At 37.0% G+C, this 18,266-nt stretch overlaps 1 protein-coding gene across 1 annotated transcript in view; it reads right to left on the reverse strand.

Moving 5' to 3' along the window:
- Fancl (E3 ubiquitin-protein ligase Fancl) overlaps positions 1 to 18,266 on the reverse strand; it is a 202,065-nt gene that overhangs the window by 122,606 nt on the left and 61,193 nt on the right. Inside the window, exon 5 of the mRNA XM_090375427.1 lies at positions 12,903 to 12,965. Coding sequence (XP_090231553.1) covers positions 12,903 to 12,965 — 63 coding nt within the window. The remainder of the gene's footprint in view (positions 1 to 12,902; positions 12,966 to 18,266) is intronic.

Genomic DNA, 18,266 nt, shown 5'->3' on the forward strand with positions numbered 1-18,266 from the left:
AGGGACCAAGTCAAATGCTATGCTAAAATCCAAATAACCTATGTTGAAACTGTTCCATAAATCCAGCTCATGTGTCAAAATAGCCTACTAAGTTAATTAAGCATCATTTTCTGTTAACAAAGTCATATTGTGTGTCCTTCAGAATGCCATATCTACCTAAATGTCTTTGGATTGCTCTCTTAAGCATTGCCTCTAAGATTTTTCTTACCACTGAAGTGAAACTGACCAGTCTGTAGTTATCAACTGCACTCTTGGAACTGCTTTATGTACTGGCAAAATATATTGGCTCTTCTCCAATCCGAAGGAATCTCCCCTCAGTCCAAAGACGCCCTCATAATTAACCTCAATGATTCAATATACTTCCTCATGTCTCCTTCAAAACTATAGGGTATATGCCATCAACAGATGGCAACAGTCTCCCAATAAAAACAGATCACCTTCAACCAGAGCAGTCTACACTTGACTATTCTTTTTTTAGGACCTGAATTGGGGTGCTTCACTTGGCAGGTCAATAGAAAGAAGTGCACTAGAAGGGTTTCTAGGGAACTTCTTTCTTTAGTGACAATTTTTTCTTGTAACGTACCAAGTTGTAATTTGAGATCAGTATGCTCCTTACATCAGTTGCAAAGGAATGAATCGCTAGACGAGCTAGGTCTGTCTACTAGATCAGCCTCACAATACATGCCATAGGCTATACAAATGAAGTAGCAACTCACACCATAAATGGATGCAGGCATATCCGTTCGAATCCCAATCTCCTGGACTTTGTATTGTTAGTACACATCATAGCAACCATAATTTAAGCAAAATTTAAACTTTAGAGAGGTTACAAAATTTAAGTCTACAATACATAACAGAATTTATGTTAACAAAATATTACAGAAATTAATCAAATGACAAAACTTAAATTTAAGCTACCGAAGGAAAATTATGAAATTCTCGCAAATATATATTGATACCAAAGGCTTTCTGAACATTAAGCTGTATCTCTCCAAATAATTTGTAGAAATCATATTGCTTACAAAACGTTTAACCACTAGTGAAATTATATTAAAGCTACCCAACGAAAGTTACAAGGTTCCCACCAAAATACCGATAGCAAAAGCTAGCTGAATATTAAGCCATTCCAAATACTTATCTAAATACAAAAATAATCTAACACCTACATGACTATAGGAGTTCAAACTATATATACTGAGTAGACAGTATCATGGATACGTAACTAGTAATGGGTAGGAGAACCCTTTGCCTGGATAAGTTGGCGCCTCCATAGCCAGGTGGGAAGGAGCAACAGTGCGTAGCACACGCTTCTTGATTAGATCAGGGTTCGAGCCCGTCACCACCAAATACGGAGGATGCGGAGAGGTCAGGGAATGACCACCGCATATTCCCGGAGCAATATGGCCTTAGTTGCTAATGCTCCTAAAAACCAAAACAACAACAAACAACAACCTGGATAAGGGAGTCACGTGCCGAGGCATTGAGTCCACTAGTTCATGAAAGCGTTCCACAGATATTTCCATCCATGCTTGCTGCACAGCTATCCCTAATTCTGTCGCATTCCTTGGGGGAAGGGGGATCCAAAGCTTGAATGGACCTTTTCACAGCATCCCAAGATGCTCCACAAGGTTCATGTCTGGTGAATGGGGGAGTCCATTCCAGTGGTAAAATCTGTGGAATGCTCATGTTCTAGTCACTGCGGCGAGGCACAGTGTCCTGCTGGAAGAGTCCATTGCCCTATGGGTGCGTGAGGACCATGCAGATGGCCTTTAAGGAGAGAAATGTAACCTGAATCATTCAGAGATGTGCCAAGATGTACCAGAGGTCCCAATATGTGCCAGCTGAACATGCCCCAGACCATTACCAACGGCCCACCTACCTGAAGAGTTCCTTATTGACATGACAGATGCACGACAGGTGCAAAAAAGTTGTGAGTTAGGGTTAGATTTGAAACTGTCTGCAATCCTGCCCAGACACAATAGGAGGGATTATATGACAAGAGCCTTGTCACTTGAATCGACACTGGAGAGATTGTGCAGGGTTGATGAGGTAGAATTTTTCTCAGTGTGCTTTGTGCTTTCATGAACTAGTGGACTCAATGCCTCGGCACGTGACTCCCTTATCCAGGTTGTTGTTTGTTGTTGTTTTGGAGAGAGATTGCTTCACCAGGGATGGGATACACGTAAATAGAATGGGTGCAAGAATATTTGCTGATGCTATCAAGGCAATGTTAGGTGGGTCAGAAAACTGATAGCTTGGAGGGATTCATAGGCTAAAAGATTAACAGCAGCCACAGAAAGAGGTGGAAATGATTCTTGCACAACTTCTATTGGCATGAGCAGCAGCTCTGAAATAACACTGCTGGGGATTTCAGGAACTGCTGGGGGTCATGAAACAAATAAATACATGGGCTGTGCTAGAGTGACTAAGAACAGGTGCGTGTTATACTTGCATGTACATCAATGCTAGGGGTATAGTTAATAAATTTGATGAATTTGAAGTGCTGGTCAAGACTTCAAAAACGGATATTGTAGGGATATCAGAGACATGGTGCCACACGGATATAAGCAGTGTAGAATAGGAATTTTGGGAATACAATGTGTAAAGGAAGGGAGGAGGGGTTATGCTGTTAGTTAACAAACATATAAAATCTAAGGAAGTGCACCCATTTGGCATGGATGGACAGTGCAATGCTGAGTCAGTTTGCTGTAACATAAGCACTGAGAAAGCAAAAATGAGGGTAGGAGCTTGTTATAGGCCTAATGACTCTGATGAGTACAATGAATAATTATGCAGAGAAATAGTGGGCCAGTAAATCAGAGTGTTTTATAATGGGAGATTTTAACTTCCCAGATATAGACTGGAACTTGTGAGTTGGTCAGTCGCACACTAGCAAGGCTTTTGTGGATTTATTGGATGATTGTTTTCTACAGCAGCATGTTAGAGTGGCAACAAGAGGGAGTAACACTCTTGATCTGATTATCAGCAGTGATTATTCATGCATTAAGAATTTACAGATAAAGGATCCACTAGCAGGCAGTGATCAGAGTGTACCGATGCAGGATTTACTTAAAGGTGTAACTACTATCAGGAATAAAAAAAACGGTTTTGCTTTCGTAGAGGTGACTACAGTGGTCTCAGAGATTTTTTAAGTTCTATACAGTGGGATTAAATGATGATGTTATCAATTGCAAATACTAAATGGGAAGCATTCAAGGAAGTAATTTTGGAAGCTACTAAGCTTTCTGTTCCAACTAAGAAATACTGTTTTAGGATTAGCCCCAAATGGATGTTAGATGAACTAATGAGACCCGTGGCAGAGAATAAAAATACATGGGATGCACATAAATTGTCAGGCGACACAGAAGCCTATGGTAGATACAAGATAGTCTGTAAACAAGTCACAAAGGACGTTAGGCTAGCGAAGGCAGATTATGAGAACTCTTTGGCAAAGGATGCAAACAAAAACAGCAAAAGACTTCTTTAATTATATAAACTCTAAAAGGAAGGGGATGAATCAGATTGGTCCCCTTGATATCAATGGCTGGACTGAAGATGATCATTCACAGATAGCTGCCAAACTAAATGAGTATTTTGCATCTACATTCACACATGGAGGGTTATTCAAGGAGGAGAGGGCCAGATGTTTACCAAACTCTAACAGGGCGATAAATTATTTTATAATCACTAAGAGAAAAGTGGAGGAGAATTGTTGAAGTTAAACACAAGAAAGGCACCTGGGGTAGATGGGAATCTATCCAATTATATTAAAGGAGGTGGCAAAGGAAGTAAGCAAACCCTTAGCCATAATTACGAGAGCATCTTGGACTCAGGGGAAGTCCTCACAGACTGGAGATGTGTAAATGTATCTCCAATTCACAAAGGGGATCAAAAGGTGAAACAAGTATTTACGCACCTGTTAGTTTGACTTCTGTTCCAGGAAAATAATGGAGTCACTGGTTAAAGAAGCATTGCAGGATTATCTAGACAGGACAGCAGTAATAATTCAGACATGACATAGGTTTGTTAAGGAGGAAGTTCTTGTCTGACCAATTTGATTGGATACTATGATGTGGTCACAAAGGAACTGGATGCAAAAAAAAAAAAAAAAAAAAAACAATTTTAATATCATATACCTGGATTTCAGGAAAGCTTTTGATACTGTTGCACATGTTAAAGTACTGTACAGATTAGAGCAGTATGGCATTAAGGGTAAGTTGCTGCAATGGACAAAATGAGGGTTGAGTGGGAGAAGACAGAGATTGGTAATCAATCGATACAAAACAACAATGGGTCCAAACTGAAACCTGAGGGACACCACTAATAACATTAGTCCACGTATAGCAGTTAAAGTACTGTATATGGGTAGCAGTAACCCCACAGAAATGTACCAACTGGGGGGGGGGGGTGTTTCATTCAGAGTAGTGGAGAATGAAAGAGATCTAGGGGTAACTGTGTAGTCAGATATGAAATTTTTCTAAGCACTGCAGACAATCAGCCAGAGTAGGTCATGGGGTCTTGTCAATGATATAAAGGAATTTTCTGAACAGGGATAGGGAGGTGATTATCCCCTTGTATAAGGAAATGGTCAGGCCACATCTTGAGTACTGCATACATCAGATCTGAAAGCCTCATTTTAGGAAGGATGTAGAGTTGATAGAATGAGTACAGAGAAGGGCATCAAGACTGTGGAGGGGAACAAATGGGTGCTCTTACGAAGAAAGCTTCTGGAGACTAGGCACCTGCAAGGCGATCTGATGGCTTGAACCCAGGTCACTCAAGATGCACCCTCGAACTTGATCACTCGACTTCGATGGCCTTCAGGTAAGCATATTTATAATTCCAGTTTTCATAAGTTTACATCACAAATTATGAATGGTCCATGACGTCCCAAACAATTAGAGAGAACGGTTTCTAATTTTATTACTCTGATGTCAGTATATTTTTTTTTTTTTTTTTTTTTTTATTGAAAATTCATGGCTGCATCATTTACAGATCAGGGAAAAATATTATAATAGGAATTTCCACCATCACTCAGAACTTTTCAACTTCCTTTCTTTGAAATGCGATGGTCTAATTTTCCTAACACAGATGGTCACTTTATGCTGGTTCACTTTTTGAATTACTGGAGTAGACTGCCCAGAACAAAGATGCAGTAACTTAAACTATTTCTGCATGCAAACCACTGTTCTGAATAGGTTTAACAGTGTTGACGAAAACAAACTTGCCCTTTTTCGTTTGTGATGATTCAATTACTTTGGGTAGGTAACTAATTTTTTTTTTTTTCATTTATGAATTTTCATATACATACACACTACAGTTTAATATGAAAATTCATAAATGAAAAAAAAAAAATTAGTTACCTACCCAAAGTAATTGAATCATCACAAACGAAAAAGGGCAAGTTTGTTTTCGTCAACACTGTTAAACCTATTCAGAACAGTGTAATTTTGCCACTTTTTGAAAATGAGCAAAAAATATACTCAACACAAAAGTGTTGACTATATATTAATCAATGGCTCAACATTGTTAAATCTAAAAAATGGCTCTGCAAATTAGATGATGATTATTTAAAATGTTTTTGTATATGCATGCTGACAGCCGAATTAAGTGATATTGAAAGGCATCGTAATACAAACGAATCACAAGAAAGCCGAAGAGACCTTAAGTTTTCAGCATCAGAGTACTGCCTTTCAAGAAAATTGGCGATACAGAACATGCAACGGTAAAAAGCAGCACAGCATTTTTCATAGCTGTGCAAGAGGAATGGAGGTTTTGTGGGCCCTCTTTAAGAAAAAGATTGCAAAATTTCTTTGTATATTTTTTAAAGCTGATGGTCGCTCAGACCATGAGTGCCAGCAGCATAGTGCAAGGTGGTGCAAAGTGCACCATCTTGCACCATGGACATTCGAAGTCCAAAGGTGGTGCAAGTGCAGGAGCTCACATCTGGTGAGTATGGGCTTGGCTCACCCCAGGGTCCTGAGCTGGATATCATCATTCTTCTCTTTCTTGGTGATTTCCTTCTACTTCTCTCTCCCTCTCTCAGGGTAACTTGGAATTTTTTTTTGGCTGGTGCTGTGTAAGCACCAGGCTTCCTTGCACTATATGGCTGGCAATAATAATAATAAGTGTGCCACCTTTGGATATCTAAGTAATTTAATGAAACATTAAAACAATACAAGTCCTTTCTCCTGCCAATCACAAAACATTAGCTCAGCTGTACATGTAAATCAGTCAAACTTAATTAAAATAATGCATTTTTTTCCCAAAATTTGGTGAACAAAAATTTATTTGCACATGCACCACCTTGCAAAATATCCTGCCAGTGCCCATGAATCCAACGCCACCCAAAACAACAGTGTGATGGAGGGGAAGTCGGAATGGAAAGAGACAGTGGTGGTTAAAATATCTTACTTTTTCACATCTTACAAAACCATATGGCCATGAGAACATATTGATAGGGCCCCTACCAGGGCTTTGAAGGGGCCCGTGCAAGTGAGGGACACCCTTAAACTGAAACTGCACTGTAAATCTGTCTCTGCACGTACTTCTATTATTCTTTCCTTTTATAATTTTCTTATATGCACATGTGCATTTCATAAGCTTGTTTGTTCATAGTTTGTGTTCTATTGCCAAATGTTTGGAAATAATATATTATTGTCATTTTTTGTGATTCATATTATTATTCACATGCTTTCCTAATATTCAAATAAAGATAATAATCACTAAAACATTGATCAATCAATAAAACAATAATCAATAAAACGTGTGTGTATAAATGTTCCTGGGTCTATCTAAAAAAAAAAAAAAAAAATTCAAACACCTGGCCGCCTGTCCCCTCCACCCTTATGATGATACCTGGATATGCCACTGGCAGGAGAAAACAGTGCATGGTAATCAATGGAGCTCTTCATGGACTAATGTTATTAATGGAGTCTCCCAGCATTTGGTGTTGGGCCCATTGTTGTTTTCTATGTTTATCAATGATATTGATGAAGGCAAATCAGGCTTAATGCCAAGGTTTATAGTTGATATAAAAGTTTACAGGGTGGTTAATAGCAGTATGCTACTGCAACAGGATCTAGAAAAGTTAGGCAGATGGGCTGAGAAATGGCAATTGAAATTTAACATTGATAAATGCAAAGTACTGCATATGGGTGGTAGTAACTGTAGAGTAACATACCAACTGTTTGGTACTATGGGTAGTGGAAAATGAAGATCTGGGGGTAACTATGCAGTCAGATATGAAGTTCTCTGAGCAATGCAGACAGGCCAGGACAGGACAGGACAGCTCGTGGGGTTTTGTTAATGATAAACGGGAATTTTTGTTAGCAAGGATAAGGACGTGATTATCTCACTGTATAAGGCAATGGGGAGTCCACATCTGGAGTGCTGCAACAGGTCTGGAGGCCTCATTTCAGGAAGGATGTGAGCTGCTGGAACGAGAATAGAGAAATTCCACAAGATTGGTGAGCAAAAAAACAGCAGGCATGCCTTACCGAAAAAGGATTCCATTTTGCAAATTGCAACAAATTGTAGGGACTAATGCTGTAAAATTCACATTTCATCATCTAAATGAATGAAAATTAGTGATTGTATGTAAATAAATGTACATGTATATGTTTTAAGTGAAAATAATATTGTGAAAGTATGTATATATACTTTTGCATGATTCTCCACTTTAACCCAGTTTTTTGATTAACTGATCAACTAATGGTTCCAATCACATTGGATAAGAGGGCTTCTACTGTAATCTGAACATCAGTCAATAGTTTGTATATAAAGTAATTATTTCAATTTTTTTCTCTACCTTTGTTTTCCTACAAAACATTCCTCTAGAGATGTCTGATATTTTAGTTTTGCTATTCCAAATAAACCTTTCTTCACATTCTCTAATAATAAGAAAGTATTCTGTAATAATTAATAACAGGAAATAAGTGTCATTATAAATCTATACTGGATATTTTATTACTTTTATGTCCAAAATGGATCCAGACACAATGAGTTAAATTTTTTCTAATATGGACTATGAAGAAAATTTATTGACAAAGCATTTCAACTAATAAGAAAGTCTATAAAAATTTATTAGTTCCTTTCACAAATTTTTTTGTTGTTATAACAAAAAAAAAAAAAAAAGTGTAGCAGAACATAAATTTTTTATTACAACTGTATAATATTTATTTCTCTTTCCCATATACTTTTAATATATATATATGTTCACAAGTGATCCTATTAATTTAATTAATTAAGTTAATTTTGTAAACTACAAATTAATTTAATTAAAAATTTAATTTGCAAATTTCTTTTTTCCCTATGATTTGTATGGAAAAAAAGGAATAATAACTGCTGCCAGATTTCTTTTCGCCTGATTTTAATGATATTTGAGATGGCTTGACAAATCTTTCTACATGAATGAAATATACAATTTCATAATAATCCATCCACTGGGAGTCCCTCTGTTAAATGCAGATGGATGGACATGTTTGAGACAATAAGTGCATATATATGTGTGTGTGTGAATGCACCTAAAAAACAAGTATTCACTCAAAGCAACTTTCCACTAGACCTGCACATAACAACAAGTTAAAACTTGATGTACACATACTCAAAAGATAGATATTGTTCTTAGCCCCACTAACAATCTTTTAGCTAATGCTTTTGCATTCAAATGTTACAAGATCTGAATTATTTTAAATGAACTTTGAACATTGAACTTTTTATCAAACCCTGGGTCTGCATATGTGTGTGTGTGTGTGTGTGTGTGTGTGTGTGTGTGTGTGTGTGTGTGTGTGTGTGTGTGTGTGTGTGTGTGTGTGTGTGTGTGTGTGTGTGTGTATGTGTGTGTATACTCGTTTCCAATAGTTCGATTTTCTTAAATACTGGTGTTTTTTACATATAGGTATTATTGTTAATACAATACTGGTCTTTAAGCTAGCCTTATCTCGGTTATCTTAATTTCCCATGGCCTATACATTTAGGATTTAGAAGCTTATTGCGTATTGCTAAAGAAATTTTCATGATAATTATTGATGAAAAATTTTTTTTTTTAAATATCTGTAGCAATAGGCAATTATCAATACTATTTTATAACTATATAATATTATTTATACATTTTTATACATTTTTGTATTACATCACGTGGACGTCAATCCCCTACTTCATCGGGGGCTTTGAGTGGATTGACGGCCCATTGGATGTAATGCATTTTTTACTTACTTGTTTCTGTTTGTATCTATCACAGCTTTGCTATTTTATTTAATTCTAGATTCTGAGGTTCTTTTTAAAAATTTTTTGGACTTATGTTTATATTATTCTTCTTAATTGTTGTTAGTTAAATTAGTATTAATTATGAATTAAATTAATTTTTTATAATCTCTACAGCAACTGTGATAGAATACACAAAACCCAACGGGTTAGTATTTTATATTGCAATACCACTACTTACTTGATGTGTTCCAGTGGAGGTCGTAGAGTCGAAAAGGGAATTTACCGCCTTTAATTTGTTTTTATGGATGGCTATTTTTATGGCGCAGTCGTATTAACATTTCACTGTGTGCTGATGGCGCATTGGCCAAAGTCCCCGATTTTCAAGCGAATGCCTATTATGGTGGTTTGTTGTTGGTTCGATGAATTTATGTTAACTTTCTGTGGTTTGTGTTAACTAGTGGATTAAATTCCATTTATTTACATTATTTTTACATTTGTTTTATGCCTGTTAGATACAAACAGAAACGAGTAAGTAAAAAAAAAAAAAAAAAAAAAATGCATTACATCAAATGGGCCGTCAATCCACTCAAAGCCCCCGATGAAGTAGGGGATTGACGTCCACGTGATGTAATACAAAAATGTATAAAAATGTATAAATAATATTATATAGTTATAAAATAGTATTGATAATTGCCTATTGCTACAGATATATAAAAAAAAATTTTTCATCAATAATTATCATGAAAATTTCTTTAGCAATACGCAATAAGCTTCTAAATCCTAAATGTATAGGCCATGGGAAATTAAGATAACCGAGATAAGGCTAGCTTAAAGACCAGTATCGTATTAACAATAATACCTATATGTAAAAAACACCGGTATTTAAGAAAATCGAACTATTGGAAACGAATATACACTGGCACGTATAATGTTCAATTGGCCAACATGGCAAAAAACAATGGCATTAACGATGCACAAAAGACGGATTAAACCACAATAGAATGATAATACAAAAGAATAATATATATATATATATATATATACACACACATGGTGTCTCAAAAATATTGGTACAAATATTTAGGGTAGGTGGGTAACATCTAAAGGAATGTGAATCGCATAGGAACCCATAACCCGAAACGTCACCGTAAGTTGCTACACGGCATCATCAGTTCATGAGAGGAAAAATTTCTGGTTTACTCATTCAAGCAGTAGTCGACACATGAAGAGCATGCATCAATATACGAACTGTGAGCTGGCAGACATGCACCTAGTGTATGGATTAGCGGAGGGCAATGGACGAGCAGCTCAATAAATTTACGGAGAAGGCTTCCCAGACAGACATGTATCAGACCACCGTTTGTTTGTGCATGTGCATCAAAATTTGTGCGATTATGGGTCATTTAGAGGTAACAGGAGTAGTGCAGGCAGACCACATTCGACGCGAACTCCCGCCATGGAAGAAAGTGTGTTGAATGCCGTCCAGAATAATCCTACTACCAGCACACGTGCCGTTGCCTCTGCCTTAGGAGTGTCTTGTTGCAGTGTACAGCGTGTCTGGCACGACGATTCCTTACACCCCTTTCATCTCCAAAGGGTTCAGTTACTGCTCCCCAAGATCATCCTCACGTGTGGCTTTTGCGCAGTGGTTTCTCCAAGAAAGTGTTCAAGACTTGAATTTTCCAGCCTATGTTTTGTTCACGGATGAGGCTTATTCAATCAGCATAATGCTCATGTGTGGGCTCATGACAACCCACACGGTGTGCGCCCCCATGCAGGACAACATCGCTTCGCAATAAATGTGGGGGCAGGTATGGTCGGCGACTGCTTAGTCGGCCCATACCTGTTACCATCCTGCATGAACTCCGCTAAATATCGGATCTTTCTTGAACAAGTTCTACCAGGGTTACTTGATGATGTTCCAGCAAATGTGAGACACAATATTTGGTTTCAATGTGACGGTGCACCTGCCCATTATGGAAGGTGTTTATCGAATAGGAACCCATAAACGTTTCCGATTATAGGTTCCTATTCGATTCACATTCCTTTAGATGTTGCCTACCACCCCTAAACATTTGTACCAATATTTTTGAGACACCCTGTATATAAAGGTTAAATGAGAGGATTGGGGATGAGAATAGAACATAAGATATACCTGAGCCACCAATTTCCCTCATATTCCATATACTCTATACTTTCCTACTACCTTATTTTTTTTTTTTTTTTTTTTGGCATTAGTTTACCAAACACAATATTGAGATGCTATTTTCCTCCTTTACCAAACTTTTTTTGCCTCCACAAAGTTTAGTGCCCAGTAATTGCTACTTTGAACGCCAATTAATTTTCTTTTTTATCCTGGAAATGCTTCTTCATATATTTAATTGCCTATATATGCATTCACGTGGCTTCAGGGTTCTTCTGGTTTCATACTTTGTCGGATTCAGAAAGTTTCTTATGGCTGCATATTTTGTCAGATTCAGTGAGTTATCTTTGCTATGCTCTATATTTCAATATCTATCTCTTTGCATTTGATATTTAACTTTTCCTTATTGCTTTCTGCCTCTATTGGGTCAGTCATATATGATCACCATTCCCGTGCATTATCTGTACGTTTAGGCATAATCGTTTTAACTGCCAATTTCAAATTTCCATACCTCCACACCACTGTATATTTCATGTTAGAAACAGAGGTTCACTTATTGCTCTTTTTTGTGATTTCAATGGTTGATGCCTGAAGACGACATTGAAATTATGAGTTATACAACAATAAGTATACTTTCAGTGATAGTTCCAATGATATTTCCAACATCACTGTTTGTATATAAACTACAAACAGTGATAGTTCCAAGTTTATATTCTATGCTCATCTCCACTCCCCTCATTTAACCTTTATATATTCGTTACGGTCTATCTGGGTTCTTACTGCAAAAAACTCAGTGTCCTTTGTCCAGAAACCATTTTACAATTCTTCAATATACCTTATTTAATTTCTTATATATATATGTGTGTGTGTGTGTGTGTGTGTGTGTGTGTGTGTGTGTGTGTGTGTGTGTGTGTGTAAAACTGATAAATAATGTTTAATAATGAAAATAAAATGTTTAATAAAAAAAATAATAATAAAGACAGAAAGAAAGAGATCGATGCAGAAAATGTAAGAGGCTGCATAAGCAATATGCAGCAGCATGTCGCATAATATATAAAAGCAACACGGTTAAAAAAAAAAAAAAAAAAAAAAGCAGAAAACGAGCGAAGAAACAAATAAAGAAAATGAACCTATTAGGGCCTCCGAGATGTGATTTTATTGCTTTGGCAAACTGCCATTTCGGTAATTTCCATTACATTCAAAATAGAGTAATGTTCACACTGTTGTATCCAACAGCCCTCTGACAAGATTGCATACAATGGTCATCTGTTTTTGTTCATTCCTTGTTTTATTTTGTGGTTGATTTATTGTATCATTTTGGTAATATTTCACATGTTTTTTTTGGCCTCGGCATGGTCAGGTGGTGCCATCTAAATTTATTGGCTTAAAATTTTGGCTTTATTTTCCCTTTATTTAATATTTTTTAAAATTTATAGATACATATCCTTCCACTTTTCTTCCATTTCTACTTCTGTCCTCATTTTCCGCCTTTTTTTCCTCCATACTGTGTGTGCGCACGCGTGCGTGCGTGTGTGTAAAAGAATTAACTTACCTTGCATGAACTTGAAGACATGTAAGGTATATCTGCAGAACATACTGGTGCCTTGGAAGGATACTTTCAAAAAAACAAAAAATCAAAAAAAAAAAAAAATTCAATCAGATTAGGCGAATAAAAGCTTACAAATTATTAGAAAATAATTACTTAAAAATAATTAAGCCATTTTTTCTTCAAATAAGATAAGTTCCTAGAAAATAATAATTATTCTGAAGGAGGGTTATAATAAAATTCATAATCCATTTTAATATTATAAGCATCATTGTAACAGATGGTTGGCTGGTTATTTTTGGTATTTTTCTGGTGCATCAGCTTCTATAGTTATAGTGCACTAAAATGTAAGTTTTATGGATTATTCACTGGTGTCTTTTGTTACGATTTTTATATTAAATGATAGTAATTTATAAGTTTCATAAAATAAACTGGAAAACTTTGGATATATTAGGTTTGCTAATACAGTTCGTAATGAAGTGGTGTTTGATGCTTTTAAGGATTAAAATGTAATTTCATGTTCTCGTATAAAGTTAGGGCAGTAAAGTAGGATAGGTTGGACTTTAGCATTAGCATTAGTAGAGGCATTTGATGCAAGAAAGCAAGCTTATGCAGCATCAGCCAAAAAAAAAAAAAAAATAAATAAATAAATAAAAATAACCACTTCCACTTCACCCCTCTGTTCGTTCGAAATACCTGTCCAGCTGAGCCTTAAACTTATTTAAGGCTATCAACTTCCATGACAAGGGATGGAAGTCTATTCCACCAACCACCCTCTGGCTAAAGGCAAATTTCCTCATCTATCCTACATCTGTCTTTTCTCAATTTGAATTTATGCCCTCTCAGGTGATTATTCTGAGCAAGAGGAAGAATCCCATCAGCATTGAGCATGCTCAAACCATTCAAGGCTTTATACACCTCTATCAGATCAACTCGCTGGTGCCTAGTCCCCAGACACCGTAATTTGCAAAACTTAAGCCTTTCTTCGTAAGCACACCCCTTTGTTCCATTCACTAATCTTGTTGCCCTTCTCTGTACTCGTTCCAGTATCTCTACATCCTTCTTGAAATGAGGCCTCCAGCCCTGTATACAGTACTCTAGGTGTGGTCTGACCATTTCCTTATACAAGGCAATAATCACCTCCTTATCCCTGCTAGAAAAATTCCTATATATCATTGACAATACACCATGAGCTACTCTTGCAGCCCGTCTGCACTGCTCAGAAAACTTCATATCTGCCTGCACAACCACCCCCATTGTTTGACAGTCAGAGGGTTGGAGTGGAGATTCAGCTTGGAGCAAGTAAGAGTGGGTAACATTAGTGTGTCCTATTCTTAATCTGCTCAGTATAACTTCTTCTTGTCTGTTAGGTCTCTTACTGGTTTTCTATTGTTGTAACAATGGTTTTATCTGTAACAATTTGTTACTGGCTTGCTCCTGCCCCTGTTTTTTGCCGCTATTTCTTGTAATTTTATAGTCTAGATATGGTATTTTATGATTTTACTGATCTGGCTTTTCACTTGTTTTGCTGCTTGGTCTTACTGTTCATTACCATCTATTCCAACATGTCCTGGAATCCAGCAGAAACTGTTTTGATTTTGTTTTGCTAAAATACATTTGGATTTGCTATACAGTTAGATGGGCATTTCTGGTATTATTCTTTAAGGCTTGCAGGATCTTTGAAAATTATAATGTTGAGTACAGAGAAGGGCAACAAGATTGGTGAGAGGAACAAAGGGGTGCTCTTACCAAGAGAGACTTAAGTTCTACAAGTTGCAGCATCTGGAGACTAGGCACCTGCAAGATGATCTGATTGAGGTGTATAAGGTCTTGAATAGTTTGAGCAGGCTCAATGCTGATGGGATACTTCTGCTTGCTCAGATTAAGAACCTGAGGGGGCACAGATTCAAATCGAGGAAAGACAGGTGTAGAATAGATGTCCAGAAGTTTGCCATTAGTCAGTGGGTAGCTAATTGCTGGAACAGACTTCTATCTGTTGTAGTGGAAGTTGATAGCTTAAATAAATTTAAGGCTGAACTAGACAAACATTTGAAGTGACCGGATGAGTGAAATGGGAAGGATGTTTTTTTTTTTTTTTTTTTGGCTGATGCTATATAAGCTTGCTCTCTTGCATCATATGCTTAAATTAATGCTAATGCTAAATAAAGATGTTGGTTCATGGCTAGTTGTATAGCCTCCAGTTCTGCTGTATAAATGCTGCACTCAGTTGGGAGATGATGGCATTAGGGAACTTGGCTGCTATTCCTATTTTGGTTTCTGTTTTGGAACCCTCTGTGTGTATATCAGGGTAAAATTGCATTGCATGAGCTTTGTAGGCTGCATGAAGTTGCTGGAAATTTTGATTACGTAAAGAATCCTTGTTCCAATTATACATATGGAGATTGCATATTGTTTGGTTGGTATTCCAAGGTGGATATGAAACTTTAGGAGAAACTGCTATCTGATTGAGATTTAAATTACGTTGCTGGATTAGGTCTTTTATATATATGCCTGCAGGTTTATTGGTATTTGGATGTGCTCTATATATACAGGGTTGTTAAAATTAAAGTATCCCTATGTAAAGGGCTCTGGAGCAAGTTCTAAGGCCTGTACTGAAGAGAAATTTGGACAACAGGTACAATAAAGAATGCGCTTGCCATTCATTGGAAAAAAAAAATTAGTTACAGAATTTGTCTCTGTATGGCACGTAACTATCTTAGTTACGATTATGCAAATAACGTAAGTTATTGCCACAATGCCACTACTCAGCTCTACTGTACTGTATAAAAGCAAAGCAGTCTCTTCAAAATCATACAGTAGATGTTTGCCTGCACTACAGCAGCAATGCCAACGACATTGCAGGAAAAGGTGCTATTAGTAAGCTGTTCTATCAGAACAGCAACAATGCAGCTGCGGCTATCAGAGAATTCTGACATCAGAAGCGCATAAGGCATGGACTGTTTGTGCTGTCCGCAAAATGATTGCAAAATTTGAAGCAACAGGACATCTTGGTGTTCAACCAGGTAGAGGTCGAAAACGAGTGGACTCCTCTTGTGTTGAAGATGGCTGTTGTGGATTTATCAAGTCAATCTCCATGTGTGCCAGCTGTTTCTCGCGAAGTGGACGTGCCGTATTCCACTGTAAGTCTAGTAATGCGTCAGGTGTTGTGTTACTATCCTTACAAGATGCACATGCTACAGCAGCTAAAGCATGGTGATGCAGATATTCGTTTCACATACACACTTCAGTTTCTGGCGCGAATGACAGTGGATATCACTTGGCCATGGAACATCCTTTGGAGTGATGAAGCCCACTTCTGCTTAAATGAACAAGTGAATACACACAACTGTCACATTTGGGCAGAAAACTCTCAAGTTATCCAAGAGGTCCTGTTGCATTTTCCAAAAGTGACAGTGTGGTGTGGATTTATGGCCACATTCACAATTAGGCCATATTTTTTTGAACAGGTAACACTGACTGGACCCCGCATCTGTTCCATCACTGGACAGCGATATTATGAAATGTTGGCAAATTTCACAATACCGGAGCTGCAACAACATGGGTGCCTTCAAGATACCATATTCATGCAAGATGGTGCACCACCCCACATCCACCATTGTGTCCAAAGATTGCTAAGGCAACACTTTACAGACGAACGGGTCATCAGCCACTGTTTCCAGACATCTTGGCCACCCCGATCACCAGACTTCACCAGATACGACTTCTGGTTGTGGGGAGTTTTTGAAGAACCAGGTGTATTGGAAAGGATGGCAAACTCTGGCAGATATGAAGGACAGCATTAGACGTCATGTGTTGGTTATTCCAGTTGACATGTTACTTGTGCTGTAGAAAATGCTGTTCTTCGAATGGAAACTGTTGTTGACCAAAATGGAGGGCACACTGAATAACTGTAATGCTGTTCAAGTGATTTGTATTGCCACAGTACCATATAGTGACAAACTTTGTAACTCATTTTTTTTTCCAATAAATTGTGAGCGCATTCTTTATTGTACCTGTTGTCCAAATTTCTCTTCAGTACGAGCCTTCAAACTCACTACAGAGCCCTCTACATAGGGATACTTTAATTTTAACAACCCTGTATTTTTCAAACTTGATTCATCTAGGATTGTCCATATCAGATGGTCAGGTATTGATTTTATCTTTGCAGCATAATATAACAGCAAGTTTTGCTTTTGGAGTTCACTGTAACAGATACAATTAATTATCCATCCATTCAAGGGGTAGCACTGCAATTAAGTTGAAGACAATTTATACAGATGCAGAGAATTAGTAACTCAAGATAGAGTTAAAGAAATGGAGAGATAAAATAGAATGGCAAATAAATATGAATACCAATAAATTACGAAATCTATTCTTAAATACAAACAAAGCGATACTTATTGCTTTATGTTTGGAATCATATTTAAGACTTGAATTTGAACTCTTATCAGAAGTCTGTATAAAGTAGTGGTGAAAGTACCAGGGTGGAAAGAAAAGGGTCCGAGGTCCAAACAGTTAGTATGCTAAGATTACTGAAGAGCATACATCTCTGATGCAGTTGTCAGTTTAAATGATCATGATTAAAATGATTCACTCCAAACAATTACACGAGCAAAATTAGGAAAAAAATGATGTCCCTCCAATTCAGGAAAAGAAATTACAAATCTGATGAATTTAATTCTTGATTCATAATTAAGCTAAGTTTTTTAAAGAATTAATAACATAAGAATTAGTCTAATGTAAACTTTTTATGTAGACAAAGAAACATTAACTTATTTAGTTTCATTAAAACTTTAAGAAATGTAGCCTGAATTGCTACAGCCTTTCAGGTAAGAAGAAATAAAGAATAACTGTTCAAAATGTTTTCTGGCCAGAAGAAGCAGTGGGCATGTCAGAGCATGTACATATCTTTTAGACACTTCAAATATGGTTCTTATTGAAAGCTCTCAAAATACAGTAATTTTTTCCCCTGAAAAGTCCTTGCATGTGACTCAGAATAACTGACATATGCAATATTTACATATTTTGAGCCATTCTCAGACATATCTCATGAATGTACTAAGTAAATTCTGAGAACAATTTAAGTTTTCAAAAGTTTATATACTTGTATTTCAAGGAAAGCTTTTGATACTGTTGCACACGGAAGACTGCTGTACAAATTGGAGTGGTATGGCATTAAGGGAAAGTTGCTATAAAGGATAAAGGGATGGTTGAGTGGGAGACGACAGAGAGTGGTAATCAATGGACACCGCTCTTTATGGACTAATGTTATTAGTGGAGTTCCCCAGGGTTCAGTGCTGGGCCTATTGTCGTTTTATGTATTCATCAATGATATTGAGGGTATATCAGGCTAAATGTCCAAGTTTGCAG

The sequence above is a fragment of the Mastigoproctus giganteus genome, chromosome 6 (genome assembly GCF_048544385.1).
Source record: "Mastigoproctus giganteus isolate SK-2022 chromosome 6, ASM4854438v1, whole genome shotgun sequence".
Lineage (NCBI taxonomy): Eukaryota > Metazoa > Arthropoda > Arachnida > Uropygi > Thelyphonidae > Mastigoproctus > Mastigoproctus giganteus.